The 21,319-nt window shown below is 45.7% G+C and overlaps 1 protein-coding gene across 1 annotated transcript in view; it reads left to right on the top strand.

The window, feature by feature from the left end:
* RXRG (retinoid X receptor gamma) overlaps positions 1 to 20,608 on the top strand; it is a 47,332-nt gene extending 26,724 nt beyond the window's left edge. The window contains exons 4-10 of the mRNA XM_054980739.1: positions 833 to 1,012; positions 5,906 to 6,072; positions 7,289 to 7,418; positions 13,845 to 13,977; positions 14,837 to 14,928; positions 15,531 to 15,636; positions 20,441 to 20,608. Of these exons, the coding sequence (XP_054836714.1) occupies positions 833 to 1,012; positions 5,906 to 6,072; positions 7,289 to 7,418; positions 13,845 to 13,977; positions 14,837 to 14,928; positions 15,531 to 15,636; positions 20,441 to 20,588 (956 nt within the window). The 3' untranslated portion in view covers positions 20,589 to 20,608. The remainder of the gene's footprint in view (positions 1 to 832; positions 1,013 to 5,905; positions 6,073 to 7,288; positions 7,419 to 13,844; positions 13,978 to 14,836; positions 14,929 to 15,530; positions 15,637 to 20,440) is intronic.
* The last annotated feature ends 711 nt before the right edge of the window (positions 20,609 to 21,319 follow it).

Below are 21,319 nucleotides of genomic sequence, written 5' to 3'. Positions count from 1 at the left end.
GGAATTTCCCAGACTGGAGCTGGAAACCCTAGGGGAAGGCTAATAAGAATAAATAAGGGGACAGCCAACCATGCAAAAAAATCTTCACCTGCTGATGAAAGACATTGATAGAGGGAGAAAAATGAATCTCCCTGAGGAGGGAATTTCATTATTTTGGTGCCACCATCAAGAAGGCCCTTTCTCAGGTTGCCACCTGCCTAGCCTTAGATGACAGGGCACTCCAAAGCAGGACCTCTGAAGATGACTAAAGTGGTTGTGAAGGTTCATATGGGAGTAAGCAGTCTTTCTGCTGCAATATTACACTATTGTTTTGGAATGCAACTCTGGGTTTCAGTGTCAATATTTAGAGGGTTTCATTCGCCCCAGTGCTAGGGGTGCATTGGCAAAATAACTAAAAATTCACTCTTTTTATTTGTGTGCTATGAATTTTGAAAGCCACCCCAAGCCATTGGAGAGGTGGGATAGAGAAATGCATCGCATTTGCAACATCAAAAGCGCTGGCTTCCCCTCATCCAGGGTGGCCCCCAACCCTGGGCACGTTGTCTGCCATTGCCAATACCAGTCAGCCCTCCTGCCAGTCAACCTTCTCCTGTACCACTTTGGCCTTGTAGTCTGCCCCTGCTAAAACCCAGTTGTATGCCTCCAGTCTTGGTCTTGGTTTTTGATATATGTTGAACATAGCAGTTTCTGTGACGCTGCATCAAAAGTCTGGCATCATCTTTGGACTGAGGGTTTCTCAAAACAAAAAGGTCACTCTCGCCCCAATTCTGGTTTGCTCTGATCTCCAAATCAAACATCTATTGATATGTTCTGCCTGCTCTCTTGCTCCAAGGAAAGCATTATGGGGTGTACAGCTGTGAAGGATGTAAAGGCTTTTTCAAGCGGACCATCCGGAAGGACCTTCTGTACACTTGCCGCGATAACAAAGACTGCCTGATCGACAAGCGCCAGCGGAATCGCTGCCAGTATTGCCGCTATCAGAAATGCTTGGCAATGGGCATGAAGAGAGAAGGTACATCTCTGTGGGGAGGTACACGCATCTGTCCTTGGCTGGATCTGTCAGAATTGTCTGGGCAAATACTGACTCAGAATCCCTCCCTTTTTTGATCGAGCACTGCACCGAATCAAATGGAACCTGTGTTGGTTGGGAGCGAGTTCACCTGTAGTTTTTGGGATTGGAAAACACTCAGAAAAACAACCAGCCTATTCCCTTGCTCATTGGCAATGTGATTTTTGAGTTCTGCTGCTGGCAGGAGGGAGCAAAATACAAGTAGTAAAACTAAAACTCTTATTCCACGCAGGGCTCCATGGAGCACAAAGTTCTTTTCTCAAGTACGTTGCCCAGTTTTTTAAAAAAGTCACCTGTTCAGGATTTTCTTGAACTTCTGGGATAAGCCCAAAGGGTTTATCTGAAGATGGGCTGGTGATGACATCACCAAACCTTTCTCACCATAAGAATAGATGCTTTTAGAATGGGTCAAAAAAGAAGAAACGTAGAAGACACAGACAACTATTAATTGGGGTTAGTTAAGCTGAGGTTGTTGCTGAGCTCTTTCCCAGCTTTTAACTGAAGACCAAACCAGATGTTACATCTGCCATGAGTTGGGACATGGGGACTCATTCCAACTTGCTGTCACACTGAAGAGTTGTGCTGCTTTCCTTAAAAACATACTGTTGCTCCAATGCTCCAATTGCCACCTTACTCCATGCCTGATTCTGGTGGGTTGAAGTTGGAGCGGGCATTGCCACCTGCTCCCTTCCTGATCCCAGCTGGGTGAAAGGGGGGGCGGCATTGCCGGCTGCTCTGCTCCTGATCCCAGCTGGGTGAAGGCAGGGGGCAGGCATTGCCGGCTGCTCTGCTCCTGATCCCAGCTGGGTGAAGGGGGGCCGGCATTGCCAGCTGCTCGGCTCCTGATCCCAGCTGGGTGAAGGGGGGCCGGCATTGCCAACTGCTCCACTCCGTCCTGATCCCAGCTGGGTAAAGGTGGGGGCGGGCATTTCTACCTGCTCCGCTTCTGATCCCAGCTGGGTGAAGGGGGCAGGCATTGCCGGCTGCTCCACTCCTGATCCCAGCTGAGTGAAGAGGGGGTGCTGGCATTGCCACCTGTTCTGCCCGGCTGGGTGAAGGGGGGCGGGCATTGCTGCCTGCTCCATGTCTGATCCTGATGGGCTGAAGGGGGGAGCGGGCATTGCCTCCGTACTCCGTGCCTGATTCTGGTGGGTTGAAGTTGGAGCGGGCATTGCCACCTGCTCTGCTCCTGATCCCAGCTGGGTGAAGGTGGGGGCGTGCATTTCCACCTGCTCTGCTTCTGATCCCAGCTAGGTGAAGGCAGGAGGCGGGCATTGCCACCTGCTCTGCTCCTGTTCCCAGCTGAGTGAAAGGTGTGTGTGCTGGCATTGCCACCTGTTCTGCTTCTGATCCCAGATGGGTAAAGCTGGGGGGGGCGGCATTGCCACCTTCTCCACTCCAGTTCCCAGCTGGGTGAGGGGGGGTGGCATTGCCACCTTCTCCGCTTCTGATTGCAGCTGGGTGAAAGCAGGGGGGGGGCATTGTTGCCTGCTCCATGCCTGGGCTTCCCGCCAGGGTGCGCTCTCTGGAGGGACAGGCAGTCTCATCTGGGCTTCCTTCATGGCAGCACCCTCTGGAGGCACATCAGGGTAGGAAGTGAGTTGTCAGGAACACAGTTAGCCTTTTATATAGTAAGATACCATTCTGTACAGAGTTTCTCCAGGTTAGGCCACTGAAAGCAACAGGCTTATATTGGAGTTACTGTATGTAAGTTTGTACTGCAGACACCCTCATGTTAAGCCTTAACAATAACAAGGGGCAGGGGGAAGGAGGGAGGGGATTAGGGCCACAACACTAATGAAGGAGTTATTAACTCTTTCATCCAGCATTTCACTGTCCTGATTGCTATTAATCCCAAAATGAAAAAAGACAGAGAAAGTTCCCCTTGCAGCCATATTAGCACTTAAGAAGAGCCAGTTTCAACTAAAGAAATAGTGCAAGGGAAGGAGTTAACTCCCACTATGTGCAGCTTCCTCTTCTCTCCCTCCCCCTGTAGCTGCTTGTAAGACTAAGCTAGACATTGGAGGGGGGGATCTGCTCACCAATCTCCAACATCATCCTTGGCTTGGCCTTTGGAAACAATGGAAATGTTTGGCATCTGAGTTGAAACCACAGGCATAAATTGGGGAAGCTCTCAAGTACCACTGAGAGAGGGCTGAGATTACTTTACTTGATATCTCCCTCTTCGTCTGAGGAATTTCATTTCTTTAAGGGTGAAGCTAGACGGCAGCAAGGCCAGGAATTTTCACATAAAAAATCCATGGAATTGTAGAAAATGAGAGTCTAGCTGTCAGTTCTGAAAAATGAAAGTGATGAGCGAGCAAGGAGAGCCCTCCATCCCACCACCACGGTGCTTCAGCTAGAGTCCCTTCTAGGACTAGGGTCCTGTTTAGAAGAGCACCTAGAAAGATGGGCTGTGAGGGGGGTTGACCCTGAACAAGAGATTTCTCTGTTCTCATGTTTTAGCTTTTAAAAGACTTCTTCCCTTTTCTTCATGATATGGACGGGCCCCGTGTTCAGTCGCTTGGGGCTGCTGTTGTCACATTATCTCTAGCATGGTTCTAAAGAGACGGGGACCTCTCCACCCCACATTACTAAAAGTTGTTCCAGCCTGGGAAGTTTTTTTGCAAAGCAACTCTTTGCCCAAGTGGCTTGCTGTTGATTATTGGCAAGTGGGGTTGTTACAGAGTGGGGAATTTCTTTTTCTGAAATTCACTTTTTTAGATAAAGAAAACGGTTTCCTTTTTCTCTTTTAAGAGCAGGATTTCTCTTTCATTTCTCTTCAAAGCAAAATCAAGGAGCCCTTTTGTAACTTCAGCCTTTGCAGCTGTTTCATGTAATACACCCCAGGGTTGTGCTTTAGCAGGAAGACAGGAAGGCTTGGGAAGATATTGCCTGCCTCTGAGCTTCTACAGAGTGAAATTCTGAAATGTTGCAGAACCTCCCTTCCTGCCCTCCTTTCTTCAAATATCTCTTTGTTTAAAAAGGAGTTGATTAGAAACTGACTAAAGTGGAATTAACAATAGCAACCCTGTTATGGAGATGCAGAAACATTTCTGAAGAAGTGACAATCTCCTATATACTAAGTATTTCCATAGTATTTTCCCTGACTGCTCAAAAAGAGTTACATATACTTACGGAGATTTACATCAGTTCTTATAAGGTGGGCCATATTGTTATCTTCCTGTGAGAGACATGAAGCATTCCATTCTCTACCTGGACAACTGGAGGAAAGGTACAGGGTCTGCAGAGGGCAGCAGGAATAATTCTGGGATTGGGATGTACCCTCATTGTTAGTGATGTGTCTACTGGCTTGTGAATGGGAGCCTGCTACGGTAGAGAAGGCAGAGGGTCTTCCCTTGGGCTCAGGAAGCTGCACATGTAGTTGAGACCACAAGGGGCTTCTTGGCTCTTGTAGAGTCTCCTTATTTGTTTGAGAAGTCTTCTCAGGTCAATGCTGAGTCAAGGATTGCAAGAGAATAGGTTTAATTGCATTTTGAAGAGGGGGCTTCCACCTTATGCTCTTAACCAGCACTCTATTAAAGTTTCTGTTAGCTCTGACCATGATAGTTCAGCCCCCCTCCCAATGAGAATGCAAATAGAAAATTCAGGTGAAACCTCTTTTTTAAAAAAAAACATGTGACTGTTCAGATGACATTAACAGCAAGCCAAAAATCATAGAAAATCCACCTCTGTTTGGAGCAGTGTATATGCCATTACTCTGCAGGAAAAAAGGAAAAGCACAGAGTGAGAGTCTTAACTTTCTGTTCAAGAAGAAAAGCAAGTTTCTAGCCCTCTTGGTTATGCTCAAAATCATGAGGGCGGTGGGTGTTTCAATTTCAGGGGCAGGGCGGGGAGCTGCAGAATTCTTAGTTGTTGGAGTGGGGCTTCAGTGACATGCATAGTTTCTCATCCTCTTCCATAAATAACCCATAATAATACATTTGTGTAAAATCAGCCAAAGGGTGCAAATTTGTTCAAGTTCCATAATTTTAGGGGGGGAAGTATTTTAGTGTACTGATTGCCGTAAGCCAAGAAAACCTTTGCAAAAGAACTATTTGAAGACCAAGAAGGAAGAGTCTGTTACAGACAGATGATCAGACACAGGGCTTTTTTTCAGGGGGAACGTGTGTGTAGTTCCAGCACCTCTTGAAAATACTCGGCAATAGTGCTTGAAAATAATATGATTTCAAAGAATCCCATGTGTTTCTTCCTCATTTCCCTCTTGAGAGTTCCGCCACCTCTTTTCCCAGTAAAAAATCCCTGACGAGTCTGTTACAGACATGGTGGAAGCCTGGAACATGGGAGGGGAAGAAAGGAGTAAAGTAGGTGGCCCCATTCCAGTTAAATCTGTGGACATATTTGGAATTTTAAGAAGAGGTAAGGGAGAGCTATAACAAAATGGGCTGCCATAGGATTTTGGTCCATTCACGAAACATTGGGAGACTCCAGAAAAATGTAGGAGGTTCTAAGCCAAGGATCCTCCAATGATGGAAGCAGCTGTTGCTAAATGGATATCATATGACGTCCATGGATGTCATGTGACATCCACATGACATCCATGACATAAAAATGATGCCTCCTGGGCTCTTCTGAAGCAGCTCCTGCTCCAATGAAGAGGAGGAAAGCCAGGACTGGCTCTTTGCTCAGAGGCAAGGTATACTCTAGAATAAGCAAGAAACACATCAGCAGGCACCATGTTGGTGATCCCTGGAGTAAGGGATATGTCTCAACAAGATGAGGAAGAAAAAATAAGGAAAAGGGTTTTTTTCAGAGATACAGAACCAGAAATGTCAAGTTTAGGATAAAACATGGTGATTTTTTTCCTTACTCCAGCTGTTCAAGAGGAGAGGCAGAGGAGCAGAGAGAGGAGTGAGAATGAAGCAGAATCAACCAGCAGTGGTGGTGGCAGTGAAGACATGCCTGTGGAGAGGATTTTGGAAGCTGAAATGGCCGTGGAACCCAAAACCGAACCTTACAGCGACACGAGCGTCGACAACTCAGTAGGTGGCAGTTTGAGATGGGACTTTGTGCTTTATAGAGGTCACCTGCCACTTGAGGGGAGGATGCTAGCACCCACCTTGTCCCCCACATTTACATACCCGAAGTTGTCAACAGCAGGGTCAAAGGTGATGAAATAATTCAAATATAGTGTAGAACAGGCACCTGCTGCCTAGAGTTTCAGGGCAAAGGTTAAAGCAGCATCTCTCAGTTGACATACTGATGGAATCAGCTACGTCACACAAGTCAAAGAAGCATGAAACAGAAACATAATCCTGTATCGCATAGACTCGAATTCACTACTGGAAGATGCTGAACTGTCTAAAACATCCAGTAATCCATGCAGCAAAAAGGGGAAGAAAAATACAGCTAGTGCTGAACAATTTGGCACTTAAAATTGAAACCTTATTTACCAACTTAGAAATTGCTCTGGGCTCAGGCCCAGGGAAGCTCTCTATAGGATGCCACCACTCTGGTACAAGTTGTGAAGTAAAGAGAATAGTAAAGGTTGGTGAACAAACAAAACTGTAACACCCTAACACTATCCCTTCTCTCAGGCACCATCTCCTTATTTTCCTATTGGTGCAATTTCCCTCTCAGAATCCCCTCTTACCCAATCACAGGGGCCAAAGGGGACCTGGAAAATGTAAGCTCTGCAGTCACTTTAGTGCAGGCTTCCCCAGAACCACTAGGCCTCACTAGGCCCAGGCTTATAACATGCCCTCACGTAGAATTCTGCTTTGCTCCATCCCTAGTCCCTCTATGAAAATGCCCTCCTGAACAGTTCTGTTTTATCTGTTCTGTGAAATGCTACAAGCTGGATGTCAGAAGTGTTTCTGGAAAAGCAAGTGTTATGACTAGGGTTGCCAGCTCCAAGTTGGGAAATTCCTGGAGATCTGGGGTGTGAAACCTGCAGAAAGTGGGGTTTGGGGAGAGAAAGGACCTTGGCATTGCATAATTCCATAGAATCCACCCCCCCCCCCCCGCAAAGTAGCCATTTTCTCCAGGTGAACTGATCTCTGTGGCCTGGAGAACAGTTGTAATTCTGGGAAATCTCCAGCCACTACCTGGAGGCTGGCAACCCTAGTTACGACTCCTTTCTTTAGATCTCCAGCTATTTTAATGGGGATGTTGCATGGTAATATCCGGGAACCAAGTCTGTGTGGGAAGGAAGCGATTACTAGTTGGACTGACACGAACTTCTCATTCCTTTCTCAGACCAACGATCCTGTCACTAATATATGCCACGCTGCTGATAAGCAGCTATTCACCTTGGTGGAATGGGCCAAGCGGATCCCCCACTTCTCCGACCTGACACTGGAAGACCAAGTCATCCTTCTCCGTGCAGGTACAGCCCTTGTCTCTCCTGCTTTGATGTTGTACGAATGCGCTCAAGGACTCGGAACCAGTTCACCTTAAGAGAAGAAACGACACATCAAAGCATTGCCCGTCTGAATGATGCCTCGTGGTTTTTTTTTTTAAAAAAAAACTAAGGCTGAGCTGAAACAAGTCACTGTGACTGGGTTTTGTGATGTTATCAGGTTGGCAGATCTGATTGGCTTTGTGATACCTGATTGCCTCGATAGTGGAATTGAACTTCTTTGCCTCCTCACTACTGATCTCCATAAAATGCTGCTCCTGGGGGATAGGGGACCCTGAGGAATGACATGAGGAGGGGTGCAATAGGAAGGGGGAAATTGGTAGACATTGCTAATATAGTTCAACCCGTGTGTGTGTAAAGTGCCGTCAAGTCACAACTGATCTACGGCGACCTCCGCTGGGGCTTTCAAGGCAAGTGAGAAGCAGAGGTGGTTTGCCATTGCCTTCCTCTGCAGAGTATTCCCTGGTGGTCTCTCATCCAAGTACTGACCCTGCTTAGCTTCCGATATCTCAAAAACTCTGGGAAACCTCCGAAATACACGCTGTAACAACCTAACAAGAATCGGAGGTGCTAATATGTATATATGAAATGAATATATTTAATAAAGTGCAAAGTGCCAAAAACAATTCGTGTGTGACAATGTCATAAATAACCTTATAAATATATCATAAATACAATTTCTCTGTAACAATCTATACACAGAGAACAGACCAAATAATTCATATCAAGTCCATATGCAGTCTAAGCACAATAAACCAACCGGTGCAGAGTCCAATAATACAAATTGCCAAGTGTGATATTGGATAGAATACGGGTCTAAGCCAGCAGTTTTTTCATTCCCCGTTTCGTTCCTCGAACTTCCTCATGGGCAATAAATTATGAATCGTTTTCAACCACACCTATTCACATCACTCAGTTGGTGCAAAATGACAGTATTGCTCCGTCATTGCTCCGTCATTTTGCACCAACTGAGTGATGTGACTCAGTTGGTGCAAAATGACAGTATTGCTCCGTCATTGCCCAGCAGAAGTAGAATTGCTACGGGAGAAAGTGTATGCTGCTCTGGAGGCATACACCAAACAGAAGTATCCTGAACAACCTGGAAGGTAAACAGGAACAGGCTATGAGGGGTGTAACCGGGCCAGTCTGTACCAGCAAAATTAAACAAGAAGTGGCACTTCAGAGTCTAACAACTTGTATTTTTATGCATTTATTTCATTGATGCCCTGCCGTTTCCCCCTGCAGGGACCCAAAACACCTTATATCATTCTCTTCCTCTCCCTTTTATCCTCACAAAAGCCCTGTGAGGTAGGTTAGGCTGAGAGTAGGTGGCTAGCCCAAGATCACATAGCAAGCTTCCATGACAAGATAAGGATTTGAACGGGGTCTCACTGATCCTGGTAGAACACTCTAACCACTGCACTACGCCCGATCTCTTTCTTTCTGTAAGCCAGAGCTCACTTTATCAGATGTATTGGAGTGTACATCTATTAGAAAGATGCATTTATAAAAGTAAAAACTTCAGAAAGTGTGGAGGGAAGATAGACTGTGCACCACTGTAACGTATTGGAAAATAATAACAACATTCGATTTATATACTACCCTTCAGGACACTCAGTTGGTGCAAAATGACAGTATTGCTCCGTCATTGCTCCGTCATTTTGCACCAACTGAGTGATGTGAATAGGTGTGGTTGAAAACGATTCATAATTTATTGCCCATGAGGAAGTTCGAGGAATAAACGGGGAATGAAAAAACTGCTGGCTTAGACCCGTATTCTATCCAATATCACACTTGGCAATTTGTATTATTGGACTCTGCACCGGTTGGTTTATTGTGCTTAGACTGCATATGGACTTGATATGAATTATTTGGTCTGTTATCTGTGTATAAATAGTTACAGATAAATTGTATTTATGATATATTTATAAGGTTATTTATGTATTTATGACATTGTCACACACGAAATTGTTTTTGGCACTTCGCACTTTATTAAATATATTCATTTCATATATACATATTAGCACCTCCGATTCTTGTTAGGTTGTTATAGCTTCCGATATCTGACAAGATATCGGACAATTAAGTTTTTAAAATGGCTGGAAGACAGAACTCCCCCATGTCTGTGGTTTGGAGATGGTACTTAGGCCCTAGTGGAGGGCTAGCAAGGGAGGGAAGGTTGAGTGGCAGAGGGGAAGAAAGAGAAGCTTCGGTAAAGACCCAGTTGAGCTGACCTCTGTTTCCTTCAGAAGGAAGAAAATGGGAGCACACCTTCAACTTGCTTAAAAGGCAACACTGAAATTTACCAGAGTTTCCTGCCCTCACGTCCAGATGGCCAGTCCTGGAGCAAGGAACTGCACAGCCTCCATTCAAATAAATCATTTAAAAAAGTTAATAAAAAGGAAAAGTACTAACTCCATTTCCTATCGCACAGGAAATGTTGGAAGAATATTAGGTTCCATTTACAAAACAAGTGAAAATGAAAATGAAGCAGCAGTCTTATAATTGACCACAAGTAATGTTACATTCCTTGTAGGAAGATTTGAAATTTAAGGGGTTATATCTGAGTCTGATTGCAAGCCATTACTGGTGAGCATCAGGGGTGTTTGCGCTAGGTGGAGAAGGATGTGGCAGCATTTTAAAAAGGAACAACCTCACTTGTGAGTGGTTGCAGTGTTCATTTTATGGGGGGAACTCCCAGAGTGATTTAAAGCACTTTAAGATGGATTTTGGCCTAACAACAACAACATTCAATTTATATACTGCCCTTCAGGACAAATTAATGCCCACTTAGAGCAGTTTACCAAGTATGTCATTATTATCCCAACAAAACAAAACACCCTAGCCGTTTCCACATGGCTTACCTTATTCTGCAAAATAGCGAAATCTTGCACGAAATCTCACGAGAAGACGCTGTTATCGCGCGAGAAGACACGATAACAGTGTCTTCTTGCGAGATTTCATGCGAGATTTTGCTATTTTGCAGAATAAGGTAAGCCGTGTGGAAACAGTGAGGTGGGTGGGGCTGAGAGAGCTCCAGAAAACCGTGACTAGCCCAAGGTCACCCAGCTGGCTTCAAGCGGAGGAGTGGGGGATCAAACCCGGCTCTCCAGATTAGAGTCCCGTGTTCTTAACCACCACACCAAACTGGCCTAGTTTTCTTCCCCCGGGTATACTAGTTTTGTCAATACTGGGACTTTTTCCTTATCCAAGAGAATTCAGGTGGGAGAATTGAAATTGGCATCCAAACAATATCCTTCTGCTGTACACTTTGACAGCTGTATTTAATGCTGAGCGCTCTGATCATCTGGGGCTACACTGAGAGCTGATTCACATCAGCGCAATCCTAAGCAGAGTTACTTTCATCTAAGTCTACTGATTTCAAAGGGCTTAGACTGGAGTAACTCTTCTTAGGATTGCACTATTTGTCTTTTAATCGTAACAAATGTAGTTAGCTGTGTTGTTGATCCACAGAAGAATTCCAAAAAGAAGAGTCATGTAATATCTTTTAATTAGGATTTGGTTTTTAAATTCTCAATAGGAGTATGGCCATTTTATTTTATGTATTTAGTTAGATCATCAAACCCAGGAGACTTTGTTTGGATCCTGAAAATTGTTTTGCTCTCAACACGATGTTATCCAACTTAACAGTGCAAACCTTTGCAGAGTTACTCCAGTCTAAACTCACTAGCTTTTAATGGGTTCTGACTGGAGAAACTCTGTTCTGGATTGCTTTGCTAGTTTGCCAATTCAATGCTAGTTCACAGTTCTACAAGTTAGGGGCTCCTATGTTACATTGGTCATACCCTTCCTTTTTGTTTTGTACTGAATATCTACCCTGCTGAAGAATTCTGTGGGACTTGAAAGCTTGCATATTGTTTTATAAAAAGGTATTGCATGACTTTTGTGGGTTTTTTAAAAGTTTAACACCTGGAATTTGGATGCATGAACAACAGATGGGAAGCAAGTTGGTGTTTGCAAATTCACATCTCATGAACTTTCATTTGTTAGGGAGCTGGGATTGACTGTCAAAAGTACTTTCAATAGGACACCCAGGTTGGACACTGAATAATGTGTGAAAAGGCACAACTGCCCATTCTCCCTGTTTTCTGTATTATTTTTATAGCTGCACTTGTCCAAAGCAAACCCCACCCCCCTTGCAGTGCATTTTCTTTTAACCAACCCAAACAGCACAAAACAGGATGCATACTTTTGAGTTCTCCAGAACTCTGTCAGAATAAATGTTTTTAAAAAAACCAAATAAGGAGAGGGGGAAGATAGTTTTCAGGCTATATTCTTAAGATCTTTTGCAAATGGCATGTGTATGCTCAAGGAGGTGAGCATAAAGAAAATGATACTGGCAGAGCCATTGGATTGGATCCAGAAGTCTCTCCTGGGGGGTCATGGGACCTGCATGAACAAAAGCAATACAGGGCAGGGGCTGTAGCAAGCAGGGAAATTGGGTGTGATTGAATGAAGAGGTTGGCTGGATCCAACCCATGGTCAGGTTGCATCTCCGGTCCTCTGCGAAGAAGGCATGTAAATGGAAGCATCCAACTGAAATATAAAACCTAGTAGGGGATCTCCTTTCCGTCCTACAATGCTGCTGGGTCCCCCCGCCCTGCCCACAACCCCCTGCCCTTTAAGCAGAATGCACAGTAGCTTTCAAGGCCTATAGAAATTGACCTGCAACCCTAAGCCATGCTGCTGATATAGTGTTTGACAATCTGGCATCACATGGGCAGGGCCAATTGCACTGTTTCCTTTGCATGCAATCGTCTCTTGGTTAATGAATGGGTGAGAAGGCACACACCCCTCCATACAAAGCCAGACCTTTAAAGATTACTGCCAGACATGAGATGAAATCACTGATAAACAGCAGCCACTAGGTGGCGTCCGTCTTCCAGCGCTGTATGTAAAGTCATGCACTGGTGCCATCTGCCGTCCGTTCAGGAAACAGCTAGGGAGAAACGGATACAATTGAGATTTGGTTGGGGTGGGATTGGGCTGGGGCTTGTGCTCCGGAGGCAGTATAGCAGCAAGGACCTGTCACGGTTTGAACACAGTTGATTTCTTTTCTGCATCTCGGAGCCACAATGAGAAGGAGATCGTCGTGCCCTAAGTCAAGTGGGAAATAGCTGTTGCTCCAACGCCCGCACTTCTTATAATGTGGTCTCGATAGGTTCAGTAGTTATTATTAACCTAGCCTCATCCTGACAACGCAATCCTAAATGTTGTCACACCCTTCTAAGTGTGTCTAGTCACCGCAGGGTCCTCACACCCCGGGCAGAGCTCATGTACCTCAAACGGTTGCATGACTGGTAAAAATTCAGCAAACGAAGTTGCTCTTGCAAAGACAACAATGTGATGGACAAAATGTCACTTGCTAAATTTTCTGCGTATCAAACTTCCTAGATCGATACAACCAAACTGTTACGGCGTTTTATCCCACTTGTGGGGGAAACACGCACTTTGAAGCAGACGCAAGGAAGCTAAGAGCCTCTGTCTGCCTCCCTTCCCACGTCATCTCCTTCTCTCTTGTTTTCATGAAAACTTACAAATTGGGGTAACTGAAATCACCGGCACTTATATTTCCTGTCACATTTGGCACCCTTTCCATCTCTGCCAATTAAAATGCACTCTGAGGAGCCACCCGTTCCTGAAAACACCCATTCCTGAACAATTGTAATGCAAGAACTCATACTGCTAGCTTGGAGAGAGTAGTTTTGATTCAAACTGATAAAGATTTCTGTGTCACTCAGAAGCTGACACACTACAACACGTGTAATTTGGTCCAGTTCAAGTTAATTGATCTTTTTTTTTTTTTTTTTAAAAAGGAAGGTCTTTTAGAATGTCCCCCTAGGAAATTCATATTTTGCTTCCAAGGCTAGGATTCCTTTGGGAAGCAGTCAGTTTGCTCTCATGAGAAAGTAAGGCAGTAGCAAACACGATACCTGTGGGTTCTATTTGGCAGCTTCAGTCTGTGGGCTCCAGCAACAGCTAGATGCATCCCTAGAAATCCTTAATTGCCCCCATTTGCTTGACCTGAACTCATATCAAGTGTCCCCTGCAATGAAGGAACACTTGCTAGCTTTTCCAGCTAAGGGGGTTACGATGAGAGAATTATCCTTGTGTTCGGCCGTTCTGAAAGGGAGGAGAAATAAATCCTACTGAGGTCCATGGAGATCTAGTTGGTCTTTAAGGTGCTACTGGATCTGAATCTTGCTCTCCTACAGCAGACCAACATGGCGGCCCACCTGAAACTATCTTCACCCTTCCGTCGTTCTTCCTCTCCTTCCAAATTTTGCCTTTCTTGAAATGTACAAATTCCCCAAAGAAAACGTTTTTCCGGGGCTCTCAGCAGTCCTGATCCCTCCTATCTTCTCTTTTCAGGTTGGAATGAACTTCTGATTGCCTCTTTCTCCCATCGCTCGGTCTCTGTGCAGGATGGCATCCTGTTGGCCACGGGTTTACACGTACACCGGAGCAGCGCCCACAGTGCTGGGGTGGGCTCCATTTTCGACAGGTATGATTTTTTTAAAAAAAATCCTTGTCTTTAACTTCATGAATTCCTCTCCTAAATTAATTCTGGTTGTATTGGGTGGAATAAAAACCTGAACTTGGGCAAACAAGTTTTTGGAATCCTGTATGTTGGGGTGGGGGGTATGAAAGGAATGTGATTTGGGGTGAATTGATGGACGGGAAGTGAAATGTCTTCTTTCCAGTTTCTCTGCTCTAAATGCCATTTTAAAAAGCTTTGCACTTTAAAAATTGCTCTAAGTCTTGCAAGCGTTCGTACATAGCATGTCTTTAGGCCCTCGGTCTTGCCTTTCACACTCAAGATCTCAGTTTGCTGCAGCTCTTGGGTCTTATATTTTATTTTATTTACTCTTTTTAAAGCCCACCTTTTTCATTGAGAGTCTCTCTACACAAGATATCTGGCACATGTTCTTCATGTGTTAGGAGACGCAATGTTCGCCGGGAAGTGTAGTTTCAAAAGACAGAGCTGGCAGAGATCACTTTGGAGGGGACAGATTCCCTCATAGCCTTCTGGCATCTCCCCTTCCGGAGCCTTTGCCCTGCCGAGTCTCAGTTAATTCAAAGTTTTAAGCAGGGATGGTGACAGAGTAAAAGCTCTGGAAGGGGAGACAGTCTGGCACACCAGAGGCAATGGTGGGCTGTCAGAAAATCTGTCCCCTCCAAAGTGATCTACGCTGGCTCTGTCTTTCAAAATTACGCTTCCCAGCTAAGATTACGTCTCCTGACACTTGATTAAATGTGCCCAGGCACCTTGTGTAGAGAGACTCTGAGGCTCAAGGCGGATTACACGCTATAAAACCTTTGTGTCTCAGTTTTTTCCCTCTCTCTTTCTCCTATCCATTCAGAGTTCTCACTGAGCTTGTGTCCAAAATGAAAGACATGCAGATGGACAAATCTGAGCTGGGCTGCCTCCGAGCCATCGTCCTGTTCAATCCAGGTAGCTGATGCCCAGGAAAAAAATAACCTCTTCATTGAGCAGCCCTGGGCCCACTGCAAGAACTGTCTGGGACTCTGAACAGTGCCTTCCAGGCTGACCCCTGGCTGCTGGTTCTGCTGTCAAGGCTGTTTTCCACTGGTTTCTGGGTGCTGTCTTCGTTCATGAGCCAGGCTGTTGCTGCTGGTGGTTGCTGGGAGGCATTTGGACAACCAGGATACAGCAGGAGGCAGCGACAGGGAGGGAAGAACAGAGGCTGGGGTGAAAAGGGAGGGAGATTTGCTCACCGCTGGAGGAGAGAGAGCCAAACAACATCAGGAGGGGCAGGAGGACAAAGGTGCTGAATGTGGTGGGGTGAGGGTTTACCTGGATATTGTTGGAAGGGAAAGGTGAGGGCTGCCAGAGGTGTGTCATGGTCTAGGCCAGCCCTCTTCGCAGTCTCACTGGTTTTCAGGTGTAATCCCCCTCATGTGCATGAATGTCTAGGGTGATACTGCCCTCTAGTGCTTATAAATATGATTGCATGATTTGGTGATTGTAACCCTTTCCCCCTCTTGACTCTGCAGCCTGCAGATGAGCATAGAATTTTATTCTTCTCTCCCCAGATGCCAAAGGACTGTCCAGCCCAGCAGAAGTAGAATTGCTACGGGAGAAAGTGTATGCTGCTCTGGAGGCATACACCAAACAGAAGTATCCTGAACAACCTGGAAGGTAAACAGGAACAGGCTATGAGGGGTGTAACCGGGCCAGTCTGTACCAGCAAAATTAAACAAGAAGTGGCACTTCAGAGTCTAACAACTTGTATTTTTATGCATTTATTTCATTGATGCCCTGCCGTTTCCCTCTGCAGGGACCCAAAACACCTTATATCATTCTCTTCCTCTCCCTTTTATCCTCACAAAAGCCCTGTGAGGTAGGTTAGGCTGAGAGTAGGTGGCTAGCCCAAGATCACATAGCAAGCTTCCATGACAAGATAAGGATTTGAACGGGGTCTCACTGATCCTGGTAGAACACTCTAACCACTGCACTACGCCCGATCTCTTTCTTTCTGTAAGCCAGAGCTCACTTTATCAGATGTATTGGAGTGTACATCTATTAGAAAGATGCATTTATAAAAGTAAAAACTTCAGAAAGTGTGGAGGGAAGATAGACTGTGCACCACTGTAACGTATTGGAAAATAATAACAACATTCGATTTATATACTACCCTTCAGGACACCTTAATACCCACTCAGAGCAGTTTACAAAGTACGTCATTATTATCCCCACAAAAATAATCACCCTGTGAGGCAGGTGATGCTAAGAGAATTCTAAGAGAGCTGTGACTAGCCCAAGGTCACCCAACTGGCTGCAAGTGGAGGAGTGGGGAATCAAATTCGATTCTCCATATTAGAGTCCTGCCGCTCTCAGCCCCGGCGCCAGGGTTTCTGGCGCTGGAGCGCATGCGCAGCCCCGGACTGCGTGATGACATCATCATGTGATGACGTCATCACGCAGTGCCACTGGCGGGTGGCTGGGGCGGAGCGAGGAGGCCGGCTGCATGCCGCCCCGGCTGCCTATCGTTCCTGGCCCATGTCTGCTGCACCCGCCTGGGGGCAGGCAGCGGCGGGTGGTGGTGGTGCGGGGCTGGCCGGCGGTGGCGTGGGACGCACGCCTCTGCCCCCTGGGGCCCCTCCGGCACCCCCTCCAGCCCCGTGGCTCCCGCCTCATGGCTCAACAGTGGTGCCGGACCTGGCCGCTCTTAACCACTACACCAAATACAGATCACTGTAGTGGTATGTTATTCCTTTTGGCTTAGCCGGAGCAGAAGCATACATAGAGCTGAAGAGGCAACGATGAGCCAAAGTCCATTGGCCGTAGTAACTGAAGCAATCTGGTCTGGGCCTCTGTGGGAAGCCTTTTTGCCTTGAGGTCGTGAAAAGGGGGGATAATCACGGTGACGAACAGTTTTAATAATAATAATAATTTCGATTTATATACCTCCCTTCAGGATGACTTAACACCCACTCAGAGCAGTTTACAAAGTATGTCATTATTATCCCCACAACAAAACACCCTGTGAGGTGGGTGGGGCTGAGAGAGCTCCAGAGAGCCGTGACTACCCCAAGGCCACCCAGCTGGCTTCATGTGGAGGAGTGGGGAATCAAACCCGGCTCTCTAGATTAGAGTCCCGCGCTCTTAACCACTACACCAAACTAGCTGTCACCAAACTTTTCTCTCCTATCACAGCCAGGATCTACTCCCCCCCCCATCCCAAACACAACATTTGAACCCTAGTTTAACATAAGAGCCTAAGAGCTGCCCTGCTGAATCAGACTGGTTGTCCCTCTCGCCAGCATCCTGTTTCATACCGGCCAATGAGTTGCCCGTGAGGAGGGCAAGCAAATGGGGCATAGAGGAGAGGCTGAGGCCTTCCCCGGAGGTTGCCTCCTGATACTGGCATCCAGATGTTTGCTGCCTCTTTGTAGGAGGAGAGGAATAGCCCATTCCATTTGTCCTCAGTTCATCCCTGTCAGGGAGGCAAGAGTGGGAATGGCCCAAGGTCCTCCAGCGAGGTTGGAAGAAAGGTCTTCTGCCCACTGTGTTAGACTGGCTCACAGTGGGATGTCTGGAGCATATGACAGATTCTGTGTCCAGGGTGGGAACTGCACATTTCCTCCTCCTGAACACATGGCAGGTTTGAATTTAGTTTTGTTTTATCCGGGGCTTTTTTTTCTGGGAAAAGAGGTGGTGGAACTCAGTGGTGGAACTCAGGACTGCACAACGATGGCACTTTCGGTCAGCTGGAACAAGGGGGGAGTTTAAGTTGCCTTCGGCGAAAATGGTCACATGGGCCGGTGGCCCCGCCCCCTGATCTCCAGACAGAGGGGAGTTTAGATTGCCCTCTGCGCCCCAGCAGCACGGAGGGCGATCTAAACCCCCCTCTGTCTGGAGATCAGGGGGCGGGGCCACCGGCCATGTGACCATTTTCAAGAGGTGCCAGAACTCCCTTCCACCGCGTTCCAGCTGAAAAAAAGCCCTGGTTTTATCCATGGTGGAGGAGGACATGTGCCAGTTATAAGGCTGCTTAGGAATGTGAACTTCTGCCATGACTTCTCAGCATGGTGGAAGTGCCTTTTTTTTGTTATGAGAGAGCACTGGAAGGGAACGGAAATATCCGCACTCCAAGAATAATTTGAAAGGAGCGACTTCTGTGTCCCATAATCGTTTAGTCAAAGGTGGTGAGTTTGAATCCTGTTGAGCGCTCTCCTTTTTATCCCTACCTCTCGGTTTAAAGCACTATTGAAGCTTGAAGAAAGGAAGTTCTACAGAATGAAGAATTCACTTTGGAAAAAAACTGCAGAGCTTGCTTGCAGTATCTATTGTAGTGCACTGCTTCCCTCTGCTGGCCAATATGCAGAAATGCAACAAGTGAAAAAAGCCATTCTGTCCTTTAAGAAAGTTATTTAAAAGTTGTACTTCCTTTATAACTTTGACCACCTTCCGCTTTTGAAGCATTGTTTTGGTGGATTTAGGCACTGGGTTTTTTTAAAGAAAAATCCCAAATGTCTGTTTCTAACATAGATTTTCGAATAAGATACAGCCCAAAGATGCCCGCAAAATACAGCTGTAGACCTGCCACCCTCCCCCCACAACTTTCTGAGTGAAGTCTCAAAGATTTTCATAGGAAATAAATGTAAGAAGAGAAACACAAAAAGGACACAGAACAGTTAAAATGCTGCAATGTACCAACATTCGCAGTTTGTTACCTTTGCTGCCGGGTTCTTTTTAAAAAAAGAATGCTGAGGACCTCTAGAAAGCATTTGATGGAATGATTTTTAAAAATTTCCTCCTCTTGATGCTGGCTATAATTTGACATTCTGCATTTGACGACAATTGTATTTTAAAAACATTTTTAGTACACTATTCTTATGCATTGTGAATCCTTTGGAAGGTTTTAAATCAGCAAGCAGGGCAGAAATGTGTAGAATAAACAATACTGCATGAACAAAAATTACAAAAAAAGTTCCATAGATATACCTCAAACCCCACTCACCCCCATCACACACTCACTTTCAGTTTCCGCTTTCTTTATCTGCAAGGTTTTTAGCTCAGAATATTGGGCTAGGATCTGTTTCCGCTGGGTGGGGTGTGGGACTGCAGTTGAACAGCAAGATCTGTGTCCAATAGCACCTTTAAGGCCAACTAGATTTCCACAGTACGAGCTTTCGAGAGTCAAACCTTCCTTTGTCAGATACCAGGTATCTGATGAAGGGAGCGTTGACTCTTGAAACTTCATACCTTGGATATCAAGTTGCTCTTTAAGGTGTTATTAGACACAGATAAGGGTCTGGGAAATGACAGGTTTGAATCCCCACTCTGCTATGGAAGCTTGCTGGGTGACCTTGGACCAGTCACACATACTCTGCATACCTACCTTACAGGGTTGTTGTGAGGATTAAATGCGGGTGAAGAGAACTGTGTAAGCTACTTTAGGGTCCCAAAGGGATAAGATGTTTTTCTCCATGCCTGTTGGCAACCTGAAGCCTGGCCCAAAGCCACTGTTGGTGGTCTCTCTTTGTGGTCTTAGAAAAGTGCAAGAGTCCAGTAGCACCTATAAGACTAACAAAATTTGTGGTAGGGTATGAGCTTTCGTGAGCCACAGCTTTCAGATGCAGCTAGAATGCGAATCCATCTGTCCTTCTGTCTTGGAGAGGGGAGTGATTTCATATGCTGAATGACAATAGCAGGCGTGTTTGGATAGGGTGTGGCATGCAAAGGGGTGGTGGGTGTGAAGAAATCAGAAATCATCCACCACCCCTCTGCATAACCCACCCTATTCAATCACATTTGCCTTTGTCATTCACCGGCTATTATCATTTGGCCTCTGTAATCACTCCCCTCTCCAAGATATAAGGACAGTTGGACTCACATTCTAGCTGTATCTGAAGAAGTGACCAGTGGCTCACAAAAGCTCATACCCTACCACAAATTTTGTTAAGTCTTATAGGTGCTGCTGGACTCTTGTTCTTTTCTCCTGCTACAGGCAGACTAAGAGCTAAGCTACAAGAGACGAATTACACAAGGAAGAGAACATGAAGGGCGTTGCAATGTTAGCCGAGAAGCTGAGTTTTAAAAGAGATCAGATGGGCTTTGTCAATCTCCCCTCTTTACAGATCCAGGAAGAAGGCTGCTCAGAGGGTTTGTTAATTTCCTCTTTGCCTCCTAGAAGGGGAGGTGAAACTGACAGAGCCTTCCAAAGGCAAAGAAGAAATTAACAAATCCTCTGAGCAGTAATCTCCCTGGCTTGGTAGAGAAGGGAAATTGACAGAGCTTTCTGATCTCTTTTAAAACTCAGCTTCCTGGCCAACATTGTGACTCCCTTCACGTGCTCCTCCTCATGTAATTCATCTCTTGTAGCTTGCCTCTAACACAGCTCCCCATCTTGATCTGTCTTTGTGGTCTTAATGATATACACCTGGATGTTTCTCATAGCCATTAACTGCAGGCTTCCCTGCCTCTCTTGTTCCTTCAGATTTGCGAAGCTCCTCCTGAGGCTTCCTGCCCTGCGATCCATTGGGCTGAAGTGCCTGGAGCACCTCTTTTTCTTCAAGCTGATTGGGGACACCCCCATCGACACGTTTCTCATGGAGATGCTGGAAACACCTCTGCAGATCACTTGAATTCTTACCAGCAGGCCCGAAGGATTGAAGGATTGAGTGGGGGGAGGAGGGGAAAAGATGACAGTGATTTCTGTGGAGGATGGTGGGGTCCCACTCCATTCATGCCCGTTCCCTTGTCCTTCGGGATAGGGAAACTTCTACAAATTTGTAGATGTGGCATTTTTGAACTGCTGTACACTTCCTGGTTTACCTCTTAACTGGCAGCTAGGCATGGCACAGCAACCTTTAGCTTGTCAACCTTGCCACAAGGACAAATAATGGAGTTTAAATTATTTTTTCACTTACAATAAAAACAAATAAAATAATACCTAAATGGTTGGTGTGGAAGTTACTGTTGTAGCTGTGGAGTTCCTTCTTAGATGTTTCTAGTGCAGGGTAAAGAAGAGTGGCAAATCGTTCACATGAATGCAGCTACACGTAGCTAAACTGTTTATGTAGTTTACTTCATTTATACCCCTCCTTTCTCCCCTAAGGGGACCCAAAGCGGCTTACAATATTGTTCTCTTCTCCTCCGTTTTCTATGGATGTGAAAGTTGGACAGTGAAGAAAGCTAACAGGAAGAAAATCGATTCATTTGATATGTGGTGCTGGAGGAGAGTTTTGCGGATACCATGGATAGCCAAAAAGTCAAATAAGTGGGTACTAGATCAGATCAAGCCTGAATTCTCCCTAGAAGTTAAAATGAGAAGACTAAGGCTATCGTACTTTGGCCACATTATGAGAAGACAAGA

The sequence above is a fragment of the Eublepharis macularius genome, chromosome 5 (assembly GCF_028583425.1).
Source record: "Eublepharis macularius isolate TG4126 chromosome 5, MPM_Emac_v1.0, whole genome shotgun sequence".
Classification (NCBI taxonomy): domain Eukaryota; kingdom Metazoa; phylum Chordata; class Lepidosauria; order Squamata; family Eublepharidae; genus Eublepharis; species Eublepharis macularius.
The sequence above is the reverse complement of the archived record's forward strand: the minus strand, read 5'-3'. Positions and strand labels throughout refer to the sequence as shown.